We start from the raw sequence: 17,819 nt of genomic DNA, 5'->3' as shown, positions 1-17,819 counted from the left end.
GGATAAGACTATACATTAGCCATCATGTATTATAAGTAAATGGTGGTACCATGTATAAACAGCATAACATACACTATTCTTTGCTTTACGTATTTTATATTTATATTCTTGCTATGGTGTTCATGTAAAAAGCTTTTTGATTTCAGTTAATCGTTTTGCTTCTCGGATTCCAGTCAAATAAGCACCATGAACTGTAGAGTAGTACTCTTCAGTGGTTGCTTCTCCAGCAAACAGTACCTGATTGTTGTTTAGTGGCTCTCTCAATTTTGTTATATTAGCCGATGTGTTTACATCAGCAAGGTGTACAGTGTAACAACCATTGAATAAAGGATCTGACTGCCATTTGTGCATGTGAACATCCACTATGTTGGGAATATGATGTTTGAATGCTTTGTTGAGAATGTAAGTAAATGCTTCTATAATCTCTTCCTTGCTGGCCTGCTCAACACAAGCCACAGCACTTCCAGTTACCCACGACTCATACAGATTGGAGTTTTGAATCCTTTCCAGCAGGAACAGTTCAGTTGCCCAAGGAAATTTCTTGTTTATTACTGGATCATGTTTGTCATCTGGGCGCCACAGGATCATTAGTGGAATTAGTTTGTATTTACTGGTGACCTCCTGGTCAAACTGCAGTACTATTTTTCCAACTTGGGCAAAGCCAATACTTCGAATGGCTATTTGTTTCTCAGCAGGTAATGCAGGTATGAACAATAATTGTTTGTTTGGTGATAGGTTTTCATACAGACAACGTTTCTTTAGCACACCAAGTGGAACAGTGACAATTACATGATCAGCTTCATACTGACATCCATTTTTACATGTGATCAATGCAGAACTGTTTTCTGTATTAATGCTTAACACCTCTGAGTTGTAGTGGATACAATCAGGTAGAGTGTCCACCAGTTTTTGTATCAAGTAGCCATAAGAGTAGATGTTTTCGAATCTAGCCTCACGATCTCCAGGCAAGTTACGGTAGCTTCCATTGATGCCAATACCTCTGCAATGATCTCCACCTTCAGATATTGTCAGCCAGTTGACAAATGTATAAAACATGCTCTTCACATAAGGGGGAGTCTTCAAAGCATTACCAGAGAAACATTTTGTGAATTCAGCATCCAAGTAGCTATACAAGTCATTGTACATACTAGCCCAGGTGGAAGAGTTATTGGTTCCTTCAATATCATCAGCTAAATTAGAGAACATGTTCCAATATTTCATTACAGTTTCACTGGATATTGTCTCCCCATTAGTCAGAACAGCAGAAAGAGTTGATTTTTCCCACATCTCAGGATTTTCTCGTCCGTATCATCGGATATCATGCCATTTTTATTTTTTTTTTTTTATTTTAACTGCTTTTTAATGCAGGCAAGGCCTGCATTAATGGTCTGTGGGCAACTGGTGTCCACAGCCAGAAAAAGTATACGTACAACTTACAATTACAATTGAATGTATAAAATTACAATCAAATTAAGTTAGCTGGCTAAGGTTATTACATACATTTACATTTGGTATATAGTTGAACTATCCTATAATTTTAAAACTTACATGTGTATTTAATAATAAACTTACTTATATAGCTAAGTACTTATTTTAAGAGAGAGCAAGAAGAAGAAAAAAAAAAAAAAAAGATTAATTACTGCTGAAGTTTGGTGGGCGAGGAGACTTGGAGCAGGTACTACAAGGGCAAACAAAGTGCATACTGTGGGGATTGTCAGAGTTAAAATTGTTTATAAAATGCTGCCAGAAGATCTTGAGTAACTGTGATTTAATGGTGGGAAAAGGTTGATTTAAGTCAAGTACTGGTAGACTGTTGTAGGTTCTTGGTAATCTGTTAAAGTAGAAGTTACTTTGTTTGTTGGTTGATGTAAAATTGTGTTGAAGCTTGTTACTGGTGGAGGATCTGGTAGGATTGCGGCAAAAGTGGACATAGTTACTGATATTGAAATGATTAGATGGATGCTGGATTGATTTTACGAAGAAGAGTATGTCATAAAGATCATAGGTGTACATCAGTGGTAGTATGTTAAGTTTGATAAGACGTGTTTTGTAATCGGTTACATAGTCATTAAGAATAAATTTGGTTGCCCGGCGTTGGATTCTTTCTAAAGCAGAGATGTCGCAAATAAGGTAGGGGTGCCATAAAGGAGAACAGTAAAGTAATTGTGATCGAACTAATGCTAAATATAAAGTTTTCTTGGTTGGAATGTCAACTGAGTGGCTGAAGGTACGTCTCAGTAGTCCAAGGGTTCTATAGGCTTTAGCTGATATATGGTTATAATGATTTTTCCAAGATAAATCAGTTGATAAAATGACACCGAGGTCACGGTGAGTACTACTAGTTTTGATTATAGTGTCGTCTATGAAGTAGGATGTAGGGAATTTTGTATTAAATGATAGATGTATAAACTTGCTGGTATTAAAAAAATTGGTTCCAATCTCTAGACCAGTTTGCCATTGAATCAAGGTCTTGTTGAAGTTGTATGGAGTCTAGATGTTCAAGAATTTGTTTATAGCATTTTGTGTCGTCTGCAAAGGAGAGAGCATTAGAGGAACGGACAGATAAAAATAAGTCATTGATGTAGATAAGAAATAAAAGTGGTCCTAGAATACTCCCTTGAGGCACACCTGATAGGACTGGTAAGAAAGTGGAATATGTACCATTAAGGCGAACGCATTGCTGTCTGTTGTTGAGGTAAGATCTAAACCACCACCAAAGATTACCAGTGATACCGATTTTCCAGAGTTTTAAAAGTAATTCATTGTGGGGAACTCTGTCAAATGCTTTTGCAAAGTCTAAGTATATTACATCTGTTTGAATTTTACAGTGTTCATGAATACTGTTTAAAAATATGAGAAGTTGTTGTAAAGTTGAACAGCCTTTCATAAATCCGAATTGACACATAGAGATGACATTGGAAATGGAGGCTATAACTTTGTTGTATATTAATCGTTCAAGTACTTTTGATGCAACACAAAGCAGAGATATAGGTCTGTAGTTGGTGGCACTGTTTTTGTCACCAGATTTAAAGATAGGAGTAATACAGTGAATTTGCCATTCAGAAGGTAGTGAGTAGTAGTGGATAGCATATGAAAACAAATAGTGTAGAGGTTTGACTAGAACAGATGTACAGTGTTTTAGAATTGCTGGACTGATTCCATCGATACCAGTTGCCTTGCCATAGTATTTGGCTAGCTGGTAGATAGCGTTGTGCTCTCCAGCGCCATGAATGAATGTGGCTCCGAATTCTACCGGAGTATTGTCTATGTTTCCAGTGAACATTCGCCCACCAGCTCTGTTTGAAGCCTCTAGAATGACAACATCGAAAAGATCATGTTTGTAAAGCTCCCTCGCAGCAGCTATACCAGCTATTCCAGCACCAACAACGATTACTTTCTTCTTTAATTCAATTCTGCTACTCATGACCGCCTGATAACGGTAAGCGTAGCTTATAAATGTTTAAAAGATCAGCTACATGCATGCCGTATTTTATATTGAATCTCATTGCCGGGAAGTCGGATGTGACACAACACGCTAGCTACACTGAGCCCATGCGCTACCGGTAGCCTTGAGCAAAAGCTTAACGGAAGTAAAGTGACTTATTTACTAACACTGCTTGAAGTTTCTTAGTTTACTAGAGTGGTATATCCCCAGTATATGGAACAGTTAATTGTTTGGAATTTTAGTAGCTTTTCAGTAAACCTGCATTCACTGATGTTTACTGAGAGTTTAAAACTTAGTAAAACAATTATGTTCCATATACTTAAAGTTACTGACATTTTACTATCAGTATAACTGGGCACAACTACAGTAAAGCAGCTTTACAAATTAGTAAACTAAGAACCTTCAAGCAGTGTAAACAATTACATACGTACACCACATTTTCAATTTTTCTTGGAATGACATGCATGCAAAGGCAGATGCAGCCGGTCTACCGCGGCATGCGGCTCGTGATGCCAACTTGGCGCCCCAGCCGCCGTTACTACACAGCAAAACTACAGTTCCAGCTCCTCCCACATTCTATAGTTTTAGCTACACTGATAGATCTTTTTATGATCAGTGTGCCATCAGCATACCGTGCAGCCTATTCAGTGGTTATAATCCATGTAGCTATACTCTCCAAGACATGCATGCATCATGCATATAGTGCACCAGTTGAAAGTCTATAGTTGTGTCATAGAGCTATAGCTAACTAACTCAACCAAAAAAATGAGTAAACAAGCAGTTTATGTCCAATTTAAACACATAATGCAAGAAACTGCATGCAAGAGACTGTAGGGTCGAGTTCCTTCATAGTCAGTTTTAGTAATAATTATACCTTATAGCTATATAGCTCTGGTCATATTGATCATGTTATAGGAACCACGTGCACAGCAGACAAACTCATGGAATGTATAGCTAAATTCAGGACTGTGTTAAATGTAACTTGCACACTGAAAACTCTAAAATCTGTTTCTTATTTTAGTATTGTAGACTGATACCTGTGACAAGTTTCAGTATATAACTGCTTGTTACTGCAACTGTATATACACTGTAAATTCAGAAGTATGAAGTTCGTACTAATGGTATGCTCACTTAGTATGGTACTGAAGTATGTACATCATACTAAGTGCATGACCATAGGTAGCATACCATTAGTATGAACTTCATACTCTGAATTTACAGTGTTCACAGTTTCTTAGTGTGATATATAGATACAACGGTTAGTAAAGCATTTGCTACCAAACTGTTAATTGTCTTCTTGCGTGCATTTCGTTTATATTTTTCAGTTTTACATAGTCACATAGTATATAGATAATTTGTGTTAAACATGTAAGGACAGCTTTGTTCCTGTACACACTAAAAACAAGTGTACTATAACACGTCGCCAGTTTTAGCACACTACACATGTGCTCATATAGGTATTATAGTATACAAATTAGGCCATTGTGCACAAAATTTGTTGATTTAGCACACTATATGGGCTAAATTATAGCATGAACAAAGTAATGGAGTAGCATGCACACGTGCTACAACTGCATGGAAACATTTTAGCATATTGTTTTAGCACACCTGTTTTTACTGTCAACATGCAGCCAGACATTAGTTTTGTGTCATTAACTTTGCAATTGACCCTTTAATATCCTCTGTGTGTTCCCTGACACAGGATATTAGTTTTACCACAACACTGAAAAAAGATTACTTTGTAACCACATGCCACTACATGCCACATTGGTTTATATAACGTCACCAAATATTTACATAGATATACACACATTACAATTATGACATCACGCTGCATCATGTATATGCCATGCATTACATTATCATTCTCTTATATAGTTAACTCTGAGAAATGATAACTATATATATATACACTGTTCCATTTGCAAAGCAGTACATATTTCACTATACATAAGGACCACATACTGTAGGCTGGTATTTTATACATATATTAGAGATGGTCTCACAAAACATTTACTGAATGTAATAATGTACTTTGCAGTGTTTTTTTCATGACTTTGATGTTCACCATTCAAGATGAAACATCTCATTGCTCCTAAGGTGCCTTGTGGCACTTATGGGCTCCTCTGCTTCTGCTAACCTACAAAACCGGACCTATGCACGAGTGCTTTGGTTTGTAAAACACCAGAACAACAGAATAGGAAAGTCTTTTACTTTTAAATGGAAATACCATGATCATTACCATGTATATCTCTATTCATGCATGTACACAACAAAAATCTCAGTTTAAGCATTCAGTACTGGGATTATGGACCATAAACCATTTTATACAGTTTTGTTAACAACATCTAAAATGCAGGAAGCAAACTGCATTACTGAAGTAAAAAAAAAGAAGCACTTTCCTAGCTTTACAACTTATGTATATGATTGTACATGCATGTAGCTACATACATGTGTTGTGTGCAGCTACAGTATAATTAAAGGTATCCAACTAGTAACCTTAACAAAACCCATACATTATGTTAATTGCTTGCTCTTCCTTCATTGGACCATCACTTTAATGAATTTCTGTCTTGTTCACTCAACCATTGTGTTGATTGAATTTTGTGAATCCATCAAGACTCAAGAGTACATGAGTTGAGTCTTCAAATTCCTCAACTCTGTCAACATTGAAACTAAAACAATATACATGCAGATGAATATTGCTATCATTACATCATTTCTCAGAGCTCAACGTTTCTGAGAATATTGTTAATATGGCATCAGATGTAGCTATATGTCAAATATGTGATACTAAATATGGTAGTAGTTGCTATGGTGGTAGACTATTCTTTTGTTGTGGCAAAACTAATTTCCTGCATGTGTCAGGGAGTCAAATGTATTGATAATTGGGAAGTCATTTGTGCTTAATGTCACAAAATTAAGTAAGTTGTAAAAAAGTCTGTCTTCTGCTTTTTTACCTCTTATAACCCTTAAAACATACACAAGTAAATAACTGGTTAGTTTTACTCTTAATGGATTCACAAAATTTAATTCGCAACACAATTGCTGAGTGAACAGGACAGAACAGACATTGCATGGAAATGACATGGACACGTTTAATCACAACTCGGTTGTGGGATATTTTTCAGGGTTAGACTCTGACTCCCTGCACAGATTTTAACCTCATGCAGGTCCCAGCCATAGCACTTCTGATGATGGTATATACATGTATTATACATAAGTGTCATGGAGTTTTGACCACACAGATTCTAGCTGGTACCTAAGTGGTGCACACATACCCAGTGCTGGTTTTAACAGAGGCTTTGCTTTTAGGAATAACGTGACACACAGTTGACTTCAGTGTACATTAATTTGTATGCTTAATTATAAGCCACTGCTGATGTGATTGAAACATTGCTGCACATTTGAGACAATGTAAACATTTTATGACTGACATACTGACATCAGCTGCAGCCTTGAAAAATTTCTGACAATAATTTTCTGTTTACTAGACATTTGCATGATGTTAAAGATAAATTGCTTCCATTTCGGACTATAAATTAATCCTAATTAATGCTAATTAAAATTGAGGTGTGATGAAGCCTTGAATGGTTTTTACTGTATCATTTCTGCATGGATAAGAGAAGTAGGGAGAAGGCCAGCTATAGTTTTCCAACACCTCCTACTCTCAGAAATTTTATTGTCAGAACCACACAGTTAAGGCTTAGGGCATGCATGCCAACATCAAATGTCTCAACAGAAAACATTTATATTCCATATCATTGGCAGACTTGCATACATAGAGGAACTCTACTCTGTATTGTACGTATAGTTTGCATTATTGATCCATGCCTGTATTAGCTATAGCTGCACAAGAAGTATGAGGATATACCTGTATGTGACCGGATCTGTGAAAAGGGGTCTTATAGCCTTTTCCAATTGCATGTACTTGGCAATCCATAACGTGACATGTGTGTATGGTACCAGCCTGAAATTTGGTCACCTACCACTCCTAACATAGCACTATTCTGGGGTGTAATGTTAAGACAATGGCTTAAACACATGATGTGTTATGACTCGTCAAACATGAAATTTGGAAAGGCTATGAGACTCCTTTTCGCAGATCCAGTCACATATGTTCATACCGTATCTCATAGTCATGAAAGTTAGGAAAATACATTATAAGGATGTTATTCTCATGCTACGTATTAATATGGATTACTAGTTTGAGTAAACACACATGCAGACTTTCTTATGTTTGTTTCAGTAAGACACACTGAAACATAAAAATTCTGAGTAGCTATCAGTTTCTCAGAAATCCACCTTAGTTGTGTGTGTATAATATTTCATTCAAAACATATAATTCATGCATGCAAACCTTATAAAGCCATCAATTTCTTTGGCCACAATAACATTAAGTGAAATAGCACAACCATCTGACAGTCAACATTTGACTGCAGATGGTAACTGTGTTTTTAGCCTATATTAATTTAATGATGCTTTTGATAGATTTATTGAGATTTCTGACAGATTTGTGACCCACTGAGTGATTGTTCTTGCATGATCATGACTGATCTATTCTCTGTAAGGTTTCAGGCCACTTGTAGGCACAGGTTTAGTGTTTGCCATCTAGCTATGTCCTGAATAGGTGCAGTGATTTTAAAATTTGCTAAATTGTGAAGTTGAATTAGGTATAGCCCTATATATTAGCTACATGTATGTCATAAAGCTTGTAACTATCACACTCAAGGCACATGTTTAGAGATTGACAAATTGTATTAAGTTGTCAACTCTGTTCAATGGAATCTGATCCTACTGCAATTCAACACTAGCTATACATATGGGAAGTTATTCTTTACAACAAACAGGCATTGTGTAGGTAGTTACAATCAAATGAAAATGTTAGTACTGAACACATGTAGGAATGTAGCTACATATGTACTCTACACATTGCAGTATATCGTATATGGTGTAATATTTACATGGAGCTTGTTGGCATATTGTATGTGGGAATATAGCCCAGCCAATACAAAGTGTATATGATCACTGACTGCCATATAGATTGTACAGTATCGGGTACTCATTGAAAGGAAGCCACTGAGTCCAACGTTTGTGTGCTGTATACACGCTTACAGTGATGGATGCAACGCTGTTGAGTCATCTTCCTCATAAAATTATGTAGTTCAATTTAAACCCTCTGGACTTTCAAGTTCAAAACACGTACTAGTACTACATATATAGTTCACATACATCTCATCCAGGAATCAAACACTATTATGTCACAATGGTTTATGTATTGTCACCAAAAGATGCAGTGTTGCATATTAGCAGCCACAATGCAATGCAACACATGCAAAAGTATCATGTGCTGGACCTCATTGACAACAGTGTAATACTGTAACAGCAAAACTGGCCTTGAAGGCTTTGTATAATATATACTGTCAAGGAAATGTGCAAATTTCATGAACACCAGAAATGTACAGAAACATGGAATTTCTGTACATTTATTGGGGATTTCCAAATACCTGAAATGCAGCTTTTCTTCCTGTGAAAGCTACTACACACCCATATACCTTAACTACCAAGGCTAAAGCCATCTGTCACAGTGTCAAAAATTGAAGACTGTGGGGGTTGTTTAAATATAAAGTTCAGTGGTTCAAGAAGCTCTATCTACATCAATGCAAATGGTTAGTATAGCCTTCTCCATCGTCTCCTGATTGCAAGGCATACTGTATGGAAAGGATTCATATCTAGAACGGAAAGTTATTGAAGTGCTGCATGAAATTCTACATCAGTTGCAGCAAATAAGAGCCAAAAACTGTCACTATGCAAAGATAAACACATTCATGCTGTATCTAGCTAGCCATATGCTTGAAGAAGTTCAGCATTGCTCTTTGTCTCTCTTGTCTTGGTCTCCTCTAACTATTGGTGCTTCTACAGTGGCGATCAGCTCAATAGGATCTTTGAATCCAATATTGTACCATCTCTTATTATAACCTCCTTTGCAAACAATCATCTGCAATTGCAACGTATTCAGCTCATGAGTTGAGTTAGTGAAGACACTTGCAAACTGTAGAAAAACTACTTACTACACCATGTGGTCAGATGGATGCATGGAATTTGTGTAGCATCTAGTGGATCCTTGCATGCATGTGGAGTATAAGCTATGATGGTAATGAGAAGAATTTCACATGACCATCTGCTTTTAATCTGTTTTGTTTTGCTACCTGTCAGAGGGAATTTGCATAGTTATGTGGCAAGATATCAACTGATTTTACCACTCTTACAGTTTTTTTAAGGACTCTGCCCAGCCTGCACGAGTTACTTTGTGGTGGTTACTCCAGCTACTTGTGATCATGCCCAACTCCTGCAAATCTATTCGTTGTTTTCACCGTGTTTATCAATTTTAAAATTTCAGTAGTCTATAGACCTAGCTATAGCTACGTACATGCAGTACAGCCATGCTACATTCATTGTATATGCCTCTGGCACACATTTTGAAAGTGTGAATTAATATTTATTTATTTATTTTAATTATACTGGACAGCCAGTAATTACTGATGTGTCCAAGGGGACCAGCCCCAAGAAAAATCAAATACACACGTACATGGTTAGCTAACTATTTACATACATGTAGTTACATTCACTACAAATAAATCGACTGATTCCAACTCAAGTAAATGGTGGGGTAAATGATTCCATTCATCAATTTTTCTTGGGAAATAACTAAATTTGTACGGATTAGTGTTTATAAATGGTATTGAGAAGTGTAAATGATGATAAGATCTAGTTGATTGCACTAAAGTTTCTTGATTATAAATGAACCAGGATTTTTAATCCTGATGTATGATTAACTGCCTTAAAAAATAATTTAAGCCTTGATGTTTTCCTTCTCTATGCAAGTGACTACCACTGAAGATCCTCTAAAGTAGAAGAAATGCTGTTTCCACTTCGCCAGTCATAATTTGATGTGACCCATCGTGCTGCTCTTCTTTGTACCATTTCTAAAGCATTTATATCTTTGTCATAGTAAGGGTCCCACACACACGATGCATACTCCAGCATAGGTCTTACAAGATGGGTATATGCCATGCATTTGACTTCTTGATTGCATCTATACAAGTTTCTGCGGAGACAATTTAACATTCTTGGTGCTTTAGTAGTGATGTTTTCTAAGTGATTTCTGAAAGACATAGTACTATCCAATAAAACTCCTAAGTAGGATGTTTAGTAACTAATTGTAACAGAGAGTCATTAATGTAGTAATCATAAGATAATGTCGCTAGTAGTCTAGTACATCGCAGCGGCACAACACATTTCTTTGCATTAAAGGCCATCTGCCAAGTCTTAGTCCATTTAATAAGTAAGTTAAGGTCAGCTTGAAGAGTGTCTTGGTCAAGTTTGTCTTTAATTACACGATAAAGGATACAGTCGTCAGCAAAGAGATGTATATTCGAGGAAATACCACCACATATATCATTAATATAAACTAAAAACATGAGGGGCCCTGAGGAACACCAGACTGAACAGGAATAAATTCTGATTGCTGACCATCAACAACCACACGCTGAAGCCTTTGAACTACTTAACCAATTCAGAGTATTAGAACGAATACCATAGTTATACAACTTCTTTAACAATCTTTGATGTGGTACTGTGTCAAACACCTTGCTAAAGTCCAATACGATGATGTCAACCTGATATCTTTGATCCATAGCTGCTAAGATGTCTTCTACTACTGTGATAAGTTGAGTTTCACAAGAATAACCTGACCGAAAACCAAATATTGGTGATCTTCTAATATGTGATGTAAATTTAGGTGTTCTATAATAGAGTGATACAAAATATGCTCCATGATCTTGGAACAGACAGATGTTAGGGAGATTGGATGGTAGTTTATACTGGATTACATGATCTTGGAACAGACAGATGTTAGGGAGATTGGACGATAGTTTACTGGATTACATGGTCTCCCCTGTTTTTTTAAGAAGGGAAACCGTTGTAATCCAGTAAACTACCATCCAATCTCCCTAACATCTGTCTGTTCCAAGATCATGGAGCATATTTTGTATCACTCTATTATAGAACACCTAAATTTACATCACATATTAGAAGATCACCAATATTTGGTTTTCGGTCACGTTATTCTTGTGAAACTCAACTTATCACAGTAGTAGAAGACATCTTAGCAGCTATGGATCAAAGATATCAGGTTGACATCATCTTATTGGACTTTAGCAAGGCGTTTGACACAGTACCACATCAAAGATTGTTAAAGAAGTTATATAACTATGGTATTCGTTCTAATACTCTGAATTGGTTAAGTACATGGTTAACTCAGAGGCTTCAGCGTGTGGTTGTTGATGGTCAGCAATCAAAATTTGTTCCTGTTCAGCCTGGTGTTCCTCAGGGGACAGTTCTAGGACCCCTCATGTTTTTAGTCTATATTAATGATATCATCTGTGGTGGTATTTCCTCGAATATACGTCTCTTTGCTGACGACTGTATCCTTTATGTGTAATCAGAATTAAAGACAAACTTGATCAAGACACTCTTCAAGCTGACCTTAACTTACTTATTATAGCGATTCCGGAATTCCGTAAATTTTGCATAAAATTTTCTCCGTGAATCTTCCATTGGAGAGTTGGCACAATCAATTCGCTGCCGTACGAGTGATTGATCAAACAATTGGATCATTTTTAGGGTTTCTGGGGGCAAGGAATACGATGGTGCAGTTAGTTTTCTGCTACAAATATGTCTGTGTGTAGTTTTATGCCAATTATAAGATTATTTTGCAATATAGCCACCATAATGTAATGTTCTCTTTGCAAGAAACGACCTAGCACATGTTAGTTACACCAAAGTGAGCATTTTTGTACATGTAGTTTTCAATATTACTATGCTAAAAGTTAGCAAATTTGCACCACAAATAGCTCATCTCTTTGATGCACCATTTTGGTAGCTGTCAAGGAGCTGTACATTAAGAGAAAAAATAATCATATAAGCAGCTATAAATCAACAGTACACCTCCTTGCTTTGCATGCACATTGTATTTTTGAGTGGAGGTGACTGCTACAGAGTGGTTGAACTTCACCATGTGTATGCTGCTTTGCCTTCCGCAAGATCCTAAATGCATACAACTATTTAGTGGCTTTCTATGGAGGTGACCTTTATTCAGAGGGTCTTACAAGTAAGGTTACACTGTGGTCCATGTATTAAGGTATTGATAACAGAAAACAGAAGTTCAAAATGTTATTGCAAAGCTCAGTTATAAGCATTCATTCAATTGTGCCATTTTTGGGACTATTTTCGATGGAAAGATACGGAGAAAATTTTGCCTATTTTCCAGGACAAAACTGCTTATAACTCCACCATCCTATGATGGATTTTTAAAAACTAAGTGTTTATGAGATCCTTAGGGAGTACTGCACAAGGCTATGCTAAATAAAAACTATTTCCATTAATTTTAAAATTCTTCCGGAATCGCTACTTATTAAATGGACTAAGACTTGGCAGATGTTTAATGCAAAGAAATGTGTTGTACTGCGATGTACTAGACTATACTGACAATATGCATCAAGTGTTCTTTCTACCAAACCACTGTGACCAGCCTTTGCCCTTGTGCGCTGGCTCGTGCATGATTTCCGTCAGTTTATGATCCAGCTCTTGTACCTGGCACTGGGACTCTACCAGTTGTAGTTTAGTACTAGCTAATTCTAGTTCTGTCTCGCGTAGTTTGCTCTCCGCTTTTTTACAACGTTCTTCCGAGTCATCTTCGATTGCTTCTTCACCGTCTGCTTGAGTTGCCTTTCGTAGCTTATTCTGAAGAGCAAAATGTTAGTACACATGTAGGCCACACTAACTACCTTGACTGCTTGTAATTCCCTTTTCAAATCTTCCTGTCCGTGGACCACTTCAGTGGACGCGGTATAGACTAGTTGTCATCAACCGGACGTTGGATCGTCTAAGGTAATGAAACAAAACAAAATAAACAGTATGCAGTGGCGTAGCTACCATTGAGGCAACCGAGGCAGCTGTCTCGGTAAAAAAAAAAATGCTCAACTGAACAGGCTGAGCAGGCCTGAGTTTTGGCACCCCGAATTTTCTACTCAAACATTTATACTAGACAACATTAGCCGCTACTGTACCACAATAGTATCTATGGCTGTAGTACTAAGCAGGGCCAAAACCCTTGGTGACACAGTCCGGCATTGGACCGACGAGGGCATTGAATGCATCACTTTTCAGCTACTTGAGTTTGTATAAAGATCGAGATACTCTAATAGAGCAGTCATCGTAATACACTCTAATAGAACATTCAGTACAGATTATAGCCACTTTTCTCATTGCACTGCTTGGTCTAAATGATTTACATTTATGTTACAGATAGATATCATTCTATTGGATTTTTCTAAAGCATTCGATACAGTACCACACCAACGCTTATTGACCAAACTAAGATATTACAGAATTAATGGCAGTACTTATAACTGGGTCCAAACCTGGCTTAGCCAACGTAATCAGTGTGTTTTTTAAATAGTGAATCCTCTAGTCCAGTGTCAGTAATGTCTGGGGTACCACAAGGCACAGTTCTTGGACCTCTAATGTTCCTATTGTATATAAATGACATAACTAAAGACATCAACTCACCACTCCACCTGTTCGCTGATGATTGCTTGCTTTATAGAGTTATCAATAGTGTAGAAGACATCATCAGACTTCAAGAAGATTTAAATAGACTGTCAGAATGGGCCGATACTTGGTAACTTAAGTTCAATGTTAGTAAATGTACAGTTATACGTTGCACAAGATCCTTATCACCACTCACTCACGACTACACACTTCACAGGCACATCCTAGATATATCCGATCAACATATGTACCTAGGAGTCTTAATTCATAAATCACTGTCTTGGTCACCTCACATATCAAATGTTGTCAATAAAGCATCTAGAACACTCAATTTCTTAAAACGCAATCTAAACAAATGTTCAAGGCAAGTTAAAGAATCAGCTTACCTAATAATGGTGAGACCACAACTAGAGTATCTGCTGTCTGGGATCCCTACCATGTTGGAGATATTTCAGAGTTGGAGAAAGTACAACGAAGAGCAGCACGCTGGGTGTTGAATGACTATAGCACATTCAGTTCAGTTTCTCTAATGTTGGATCAGCTAAATATTGCATAAGATACACTACCAACAGTTATCACTCCAAATTCCTCATTATTACTTACCAAAAACATGACCAACAAGACAATACCACCATCTTCACTATATCGTACCTACCTCATCCACCACAGCATACCAAAACAGCTATTTCTCAAGAGCAATAAAACAACTGGACCAACTGATACAATTGAAATTGTAGATACTGATCTATTTATGACTAGACTCCAATCATATTATTGTACCTAATGTATTTGTATTTATTTGATTCCTGAGCGCACCAGCAGGGCTGACTGTTCAGTAAGCAATAATAATAATAATAATATTAATCAATTGATCATGCATATTATGTATTATAGCAGTTACAATAAAAAATAGCGTCCACATACCATTTCAAAGCATATATTTTCAAAAATTTCCTAAAGGGAGCATGCCCCTAGACTCACTAGCTTGACATGATTAGCACATGCAGTTGAACATCACATCAAAGAGATAATTTCTGACTTAAAACATCACATCAGATCAATGCTGAAAAAGTAGTGTGCATGACTATGACTACCATTGCAGTCCACGATGGCCTGATCACTCAAAATAATATAATAATAATAATAATATCTCTCTGGAGTAGTCTGATTCAGTTTTTGTGCTCAGTGCAATTACGCTAGCCTAAAAATTGAAGTATGCATGGTATGCATGTACTGTAGCATAAACTATAAGCTGGAACATTACTTATGACATGTAGAAAATGCTCAGAGTCTTCTGAAACAATTTCTTCCATCCAAACAGCCGGAGAGTCAACCTGCAAATGCTGTACCACTCAATCTTGAAAGTGTGTGTGAATCAGTTGAGTCAGAAGCTGACCCTCTCAATTATTTCAATGAATAGACTTTACCTCGGTAAAAAAAAATTTTCCTGGCTACGCCACTGGTATGTTTTGATTAATTGTCTCTTTACCAGTTTATATTCTGCAACGGCGGTAGAGTGTTGCTGTCGCTCCTCCATTCAGTATTTGCATCATAGCTTTCTGGTACATCTCCTTCGCCTGCGCAGAACAAACATATCGATAGAATAATATATTTCTTAAAAAGTGTGCACAAAAAAGTATGCAAGGCGAAAAAAAAAACCGGTTTGTCAGAAGTGGGATTCGAACCCACGCCCACATACGTGGACCAGAATACTCGCCTACGCAAGTAAGGTTTAACCTTGAGTCTGGCGCCTTAGACCACTCGGCCATCCTGACACACCATGACTTGGCAAGTCATTTTGGCAGCTTCTATTCACAACACAGATTTTTAAAAACTTAACCTGTTGTAATTCTTCTCAGATTTCACTTATGAGCATGTTAGCAGCTTCTTTGCCTGCATGTTTTATGTGATCTTCCTTACTAAGTGTGTTGATTCTTTCGTCTAGCTGTATAAAAGAAGTCAACAACATTTTCTAAAAAGCAAAACATTAATAACAACTACTTTATCCATCTCTGTTCTTAGTGTGATCTTGCTCAAAACTAACTCCTGAGCCAAGGTATCATTCTCATGCCCCAGCCTAATAATGTTGCCTTGAAGTTGTTTATTCTCTCTCTACGGAAGAATTAAGACACAAATTACATAAGCAAGTCTTTGGTAAGTGATCTGTAAAAGTGGACAACAGCACATACTTCAAGTCTTTTGACAACAATTAGTGCATGGACTAGTACAAGGATTATCTTAATCAATATTAAGTACAAAATGATGCCTATAAGATATTTCAAACTTTATTGTGTTTGCTGTATGTATTGTTAACCCTTACTATATGCAAAGTGTTGATTGCTACCATGCAGACTATGCCTTGTACAGCATGGCCATGTAAATGCTGATTATGTTATATGAATTCAGTTAATCATTTTGCCTCTCGGGTTCCAGTCAAATACACACCATGAACTGTAGAGTAGTACTCTTCGGTGGTTGCTTCTCCAGCAAACAGTATCTGATCGTTGTTTAGTGGCTCTCTCAATTTTGTTATGTTAGCCAATGCGTTTACATCAGCAAGGTGTACAGTGTAACAACCATTGAATAACTGCCATTTGTGCATGTGAACATCCACTATTTTGGGAATATGATGTTTGAACACTTTGCTGAGAATGTAAGTAAATACTTCTATAATCTCTGCCTTGCTGGCCAAGCCACTGTTCTAATGGAGCTAATATTTTAGTGCAAAAAGTACAGGGACAATCCAATAGAAATAATATCTTTATGGTTTTGTAATAGTATAAATATGTCGTATACCTTAAACCTCCATGCTTTTCAACATTGCACATGGATGGACACCTGCTTTTGTATATGACCATCCCATGCTAGTCTATGCAGATGTAAAGTTGACTGGATTTGTGAAAGGGATCTTCCATACACATCAAATTTACAACTCATAACTTCAGATTGGAAATGGCTATTGATTTGAAATTTGGTCAGTATTGAGAACCAACATAGCTTAGTGGATAGAGAAAGTTTCAGGTTAATAATTTTATGTTTCTTGAACTGAGTACAGAAAATGTATTGGGAAGCCACAAAGTGCACAATAGTAAACAATGTGACCGGATTTGTGAAAAGGGGATATTGTACCTAGTTTGGTACTTTCAAAAAGTGAACGATTTTTTGCACTTATAAACAGCCGCCGCTCTACTAATAAATAAAAATCTGTAAATTTAAAAATCTATGACGCATGATGCAGCAAGCATAATAATGATTTAAACTCAACCTAAGCACAGTTTTTAAATTCAGATTAAGTGTAGTAATGTGTGTACATATAATGTGTGTAGTTATGTGTGTACATAATGTGTGTTCTGTTTCCTGAAGCAATGTACAGTCATTTTGCATACAGCAAACAAACATCAACTATGAAGTATATTGAAAGATATATATATCTAATCCAAAACAGCCAAGTTGTAAAAAAAGAGTGCGGCCCTGAGAAAGGCTATGGTGAAAAAAGATGTGAAATCCAAGGTGGCGGCTAAGAAATGGCTGTGATGGTAGGTTAATGGTAAAAAGTTTAATAACAACAATTCAGGTGAATTTTGTGCCGCTTGGTTGGCTGTTTGGATTAGATTTTACTTCTTTTTGTATTTGTATACCCCAAAGCCGGCCATAGGCCGGCTTTAGGGCTTTTTAACCTATCATTTTTTTCTTTACCACAGAAAAGATGAAGCAGGGTGATTTCTTTGTAGCTGAACTCTCTACAAGGTGATTTGTTTGT

At 36.8% G+C, this 17,819-nt stretch overlaps 2 protein-coding genes and 1 non-coding gene across 3 annotated transcripts; all 3 read right to left on the bottom strand.

Moving 5' to 3' along the window:
* Window positions 1–120: 120 nt before the first annotated feature.
* On the bottom strand, window positions 121–3,427 carry LOC136267552 (uncharacterized). Its single transcript, XM_066062715.1, has 2 exons — window positions 3,133–3,427; window positions 121–1,190 (listed from the first exon to the last, which is right to left on the bottom strand). The coding sequence occupies exons 1-2, from the start codon at window positions 3,422–3,424 to the stop codon at window positions 121–123; spliced, it is 1,362 nt and encodes a 453-aa protein (XP_065918787.1). The 5' UTR covers window positions 3,425–3,427.
* A 9,576-nt stretch (window positions 3,428–13,003) lies between these two features.
* Window positions 13,004–15,596, bottom strand: LOC136267551 (rab GTPase-activating protein 1-like). Its single transcript, XM_066062714.1, has 4 exons — window positions 15,487–15,596; window positions 13,944–14,037; window positions 13,294–13,326; window positions 13,004–13,249 (listed from the first exon to the last, which is right to left on the bottom strand). Exons 1-4 carry the CDS (start codon window positions 15,594–15,596, stop codon window positions 13,004–13,006), a joined length of 483 nt encoding a protein of 160 aa, XP_065918786.1.
* A 127-nt stretch (window positions 15,597–15,723) lies between these two features.
* On the bottom strand, window positions 15,724–15,834 carry Trnal-caa (transfer RNA leucine (anticodon CAA)). The gene is made up of 2 exons: window positions 15,797–15,834; window positions 15,724–15,769 (listed from the first exon to the last, which is right to left on the bottom strand). It is a non-coding gene; the product is annotated as a tRNA-Leu (tRNA).
* Between the last annotated feature and the right edge of the window lie 1,985 nt (window positions 15,835–17,819).

This window comes from Dysidea avara, chromosome 9 (assembly GCF_963678975.1).
Source record: "Dysidea avara chromosome 9, odDysAvar1.4, whole genome shotgun sequence".
NCBI classification, from domain to species: domain Eukaryota; kingdom Metazoa; phylum Porifera; class Demospongiae; order Dictyoceratida; family Dysideidae; genus Dysidea; species Dysidea avara.
This window is presented reverse-complemented; position numbering and strand designations above follow the sequence as displayed.

Excerpts from the sequence above, each read along its gene's own strand:
- LOC136267552 (XM_066062715.1), bottom strand. The coding sequence starts at position 3,424 with ATGAGTAGCAGAATTGAATTAAAGAAGAAAGTAATCGTTGTTGGTGCT. Across the intron at positions 1,191-3,132 it reads TCCAGCAATTCTAAAACACT|CTGATGATATTGAAGGAACC; the intron begins GTACATCTGTTC and ends TCTCTAATTTAG.
- LOC136267551 (XM_066062714.1), bottom strand. The coding sequence starts at position 15,596 with ATGGAGGAGCGACAGCAACACTCTACCGCCGTTGCAGAATATAAACTG. Across the intron at positions 13,327-13,943 it reads TTAAAAAACACACTGATTAC|GAAGATTTGAAAAGGGAATT; the intron begins GTTGGCTAAGCC and ends GTCCACGGACAG. Across the intron at positions 13,250-13,293 it reads GGGAATTACAAGCAGTCAAG|AATAAGCTACGAAAGGCAAC; the intron begins GTAGTTAGTGTG and ends TTTGCTCTTCAG.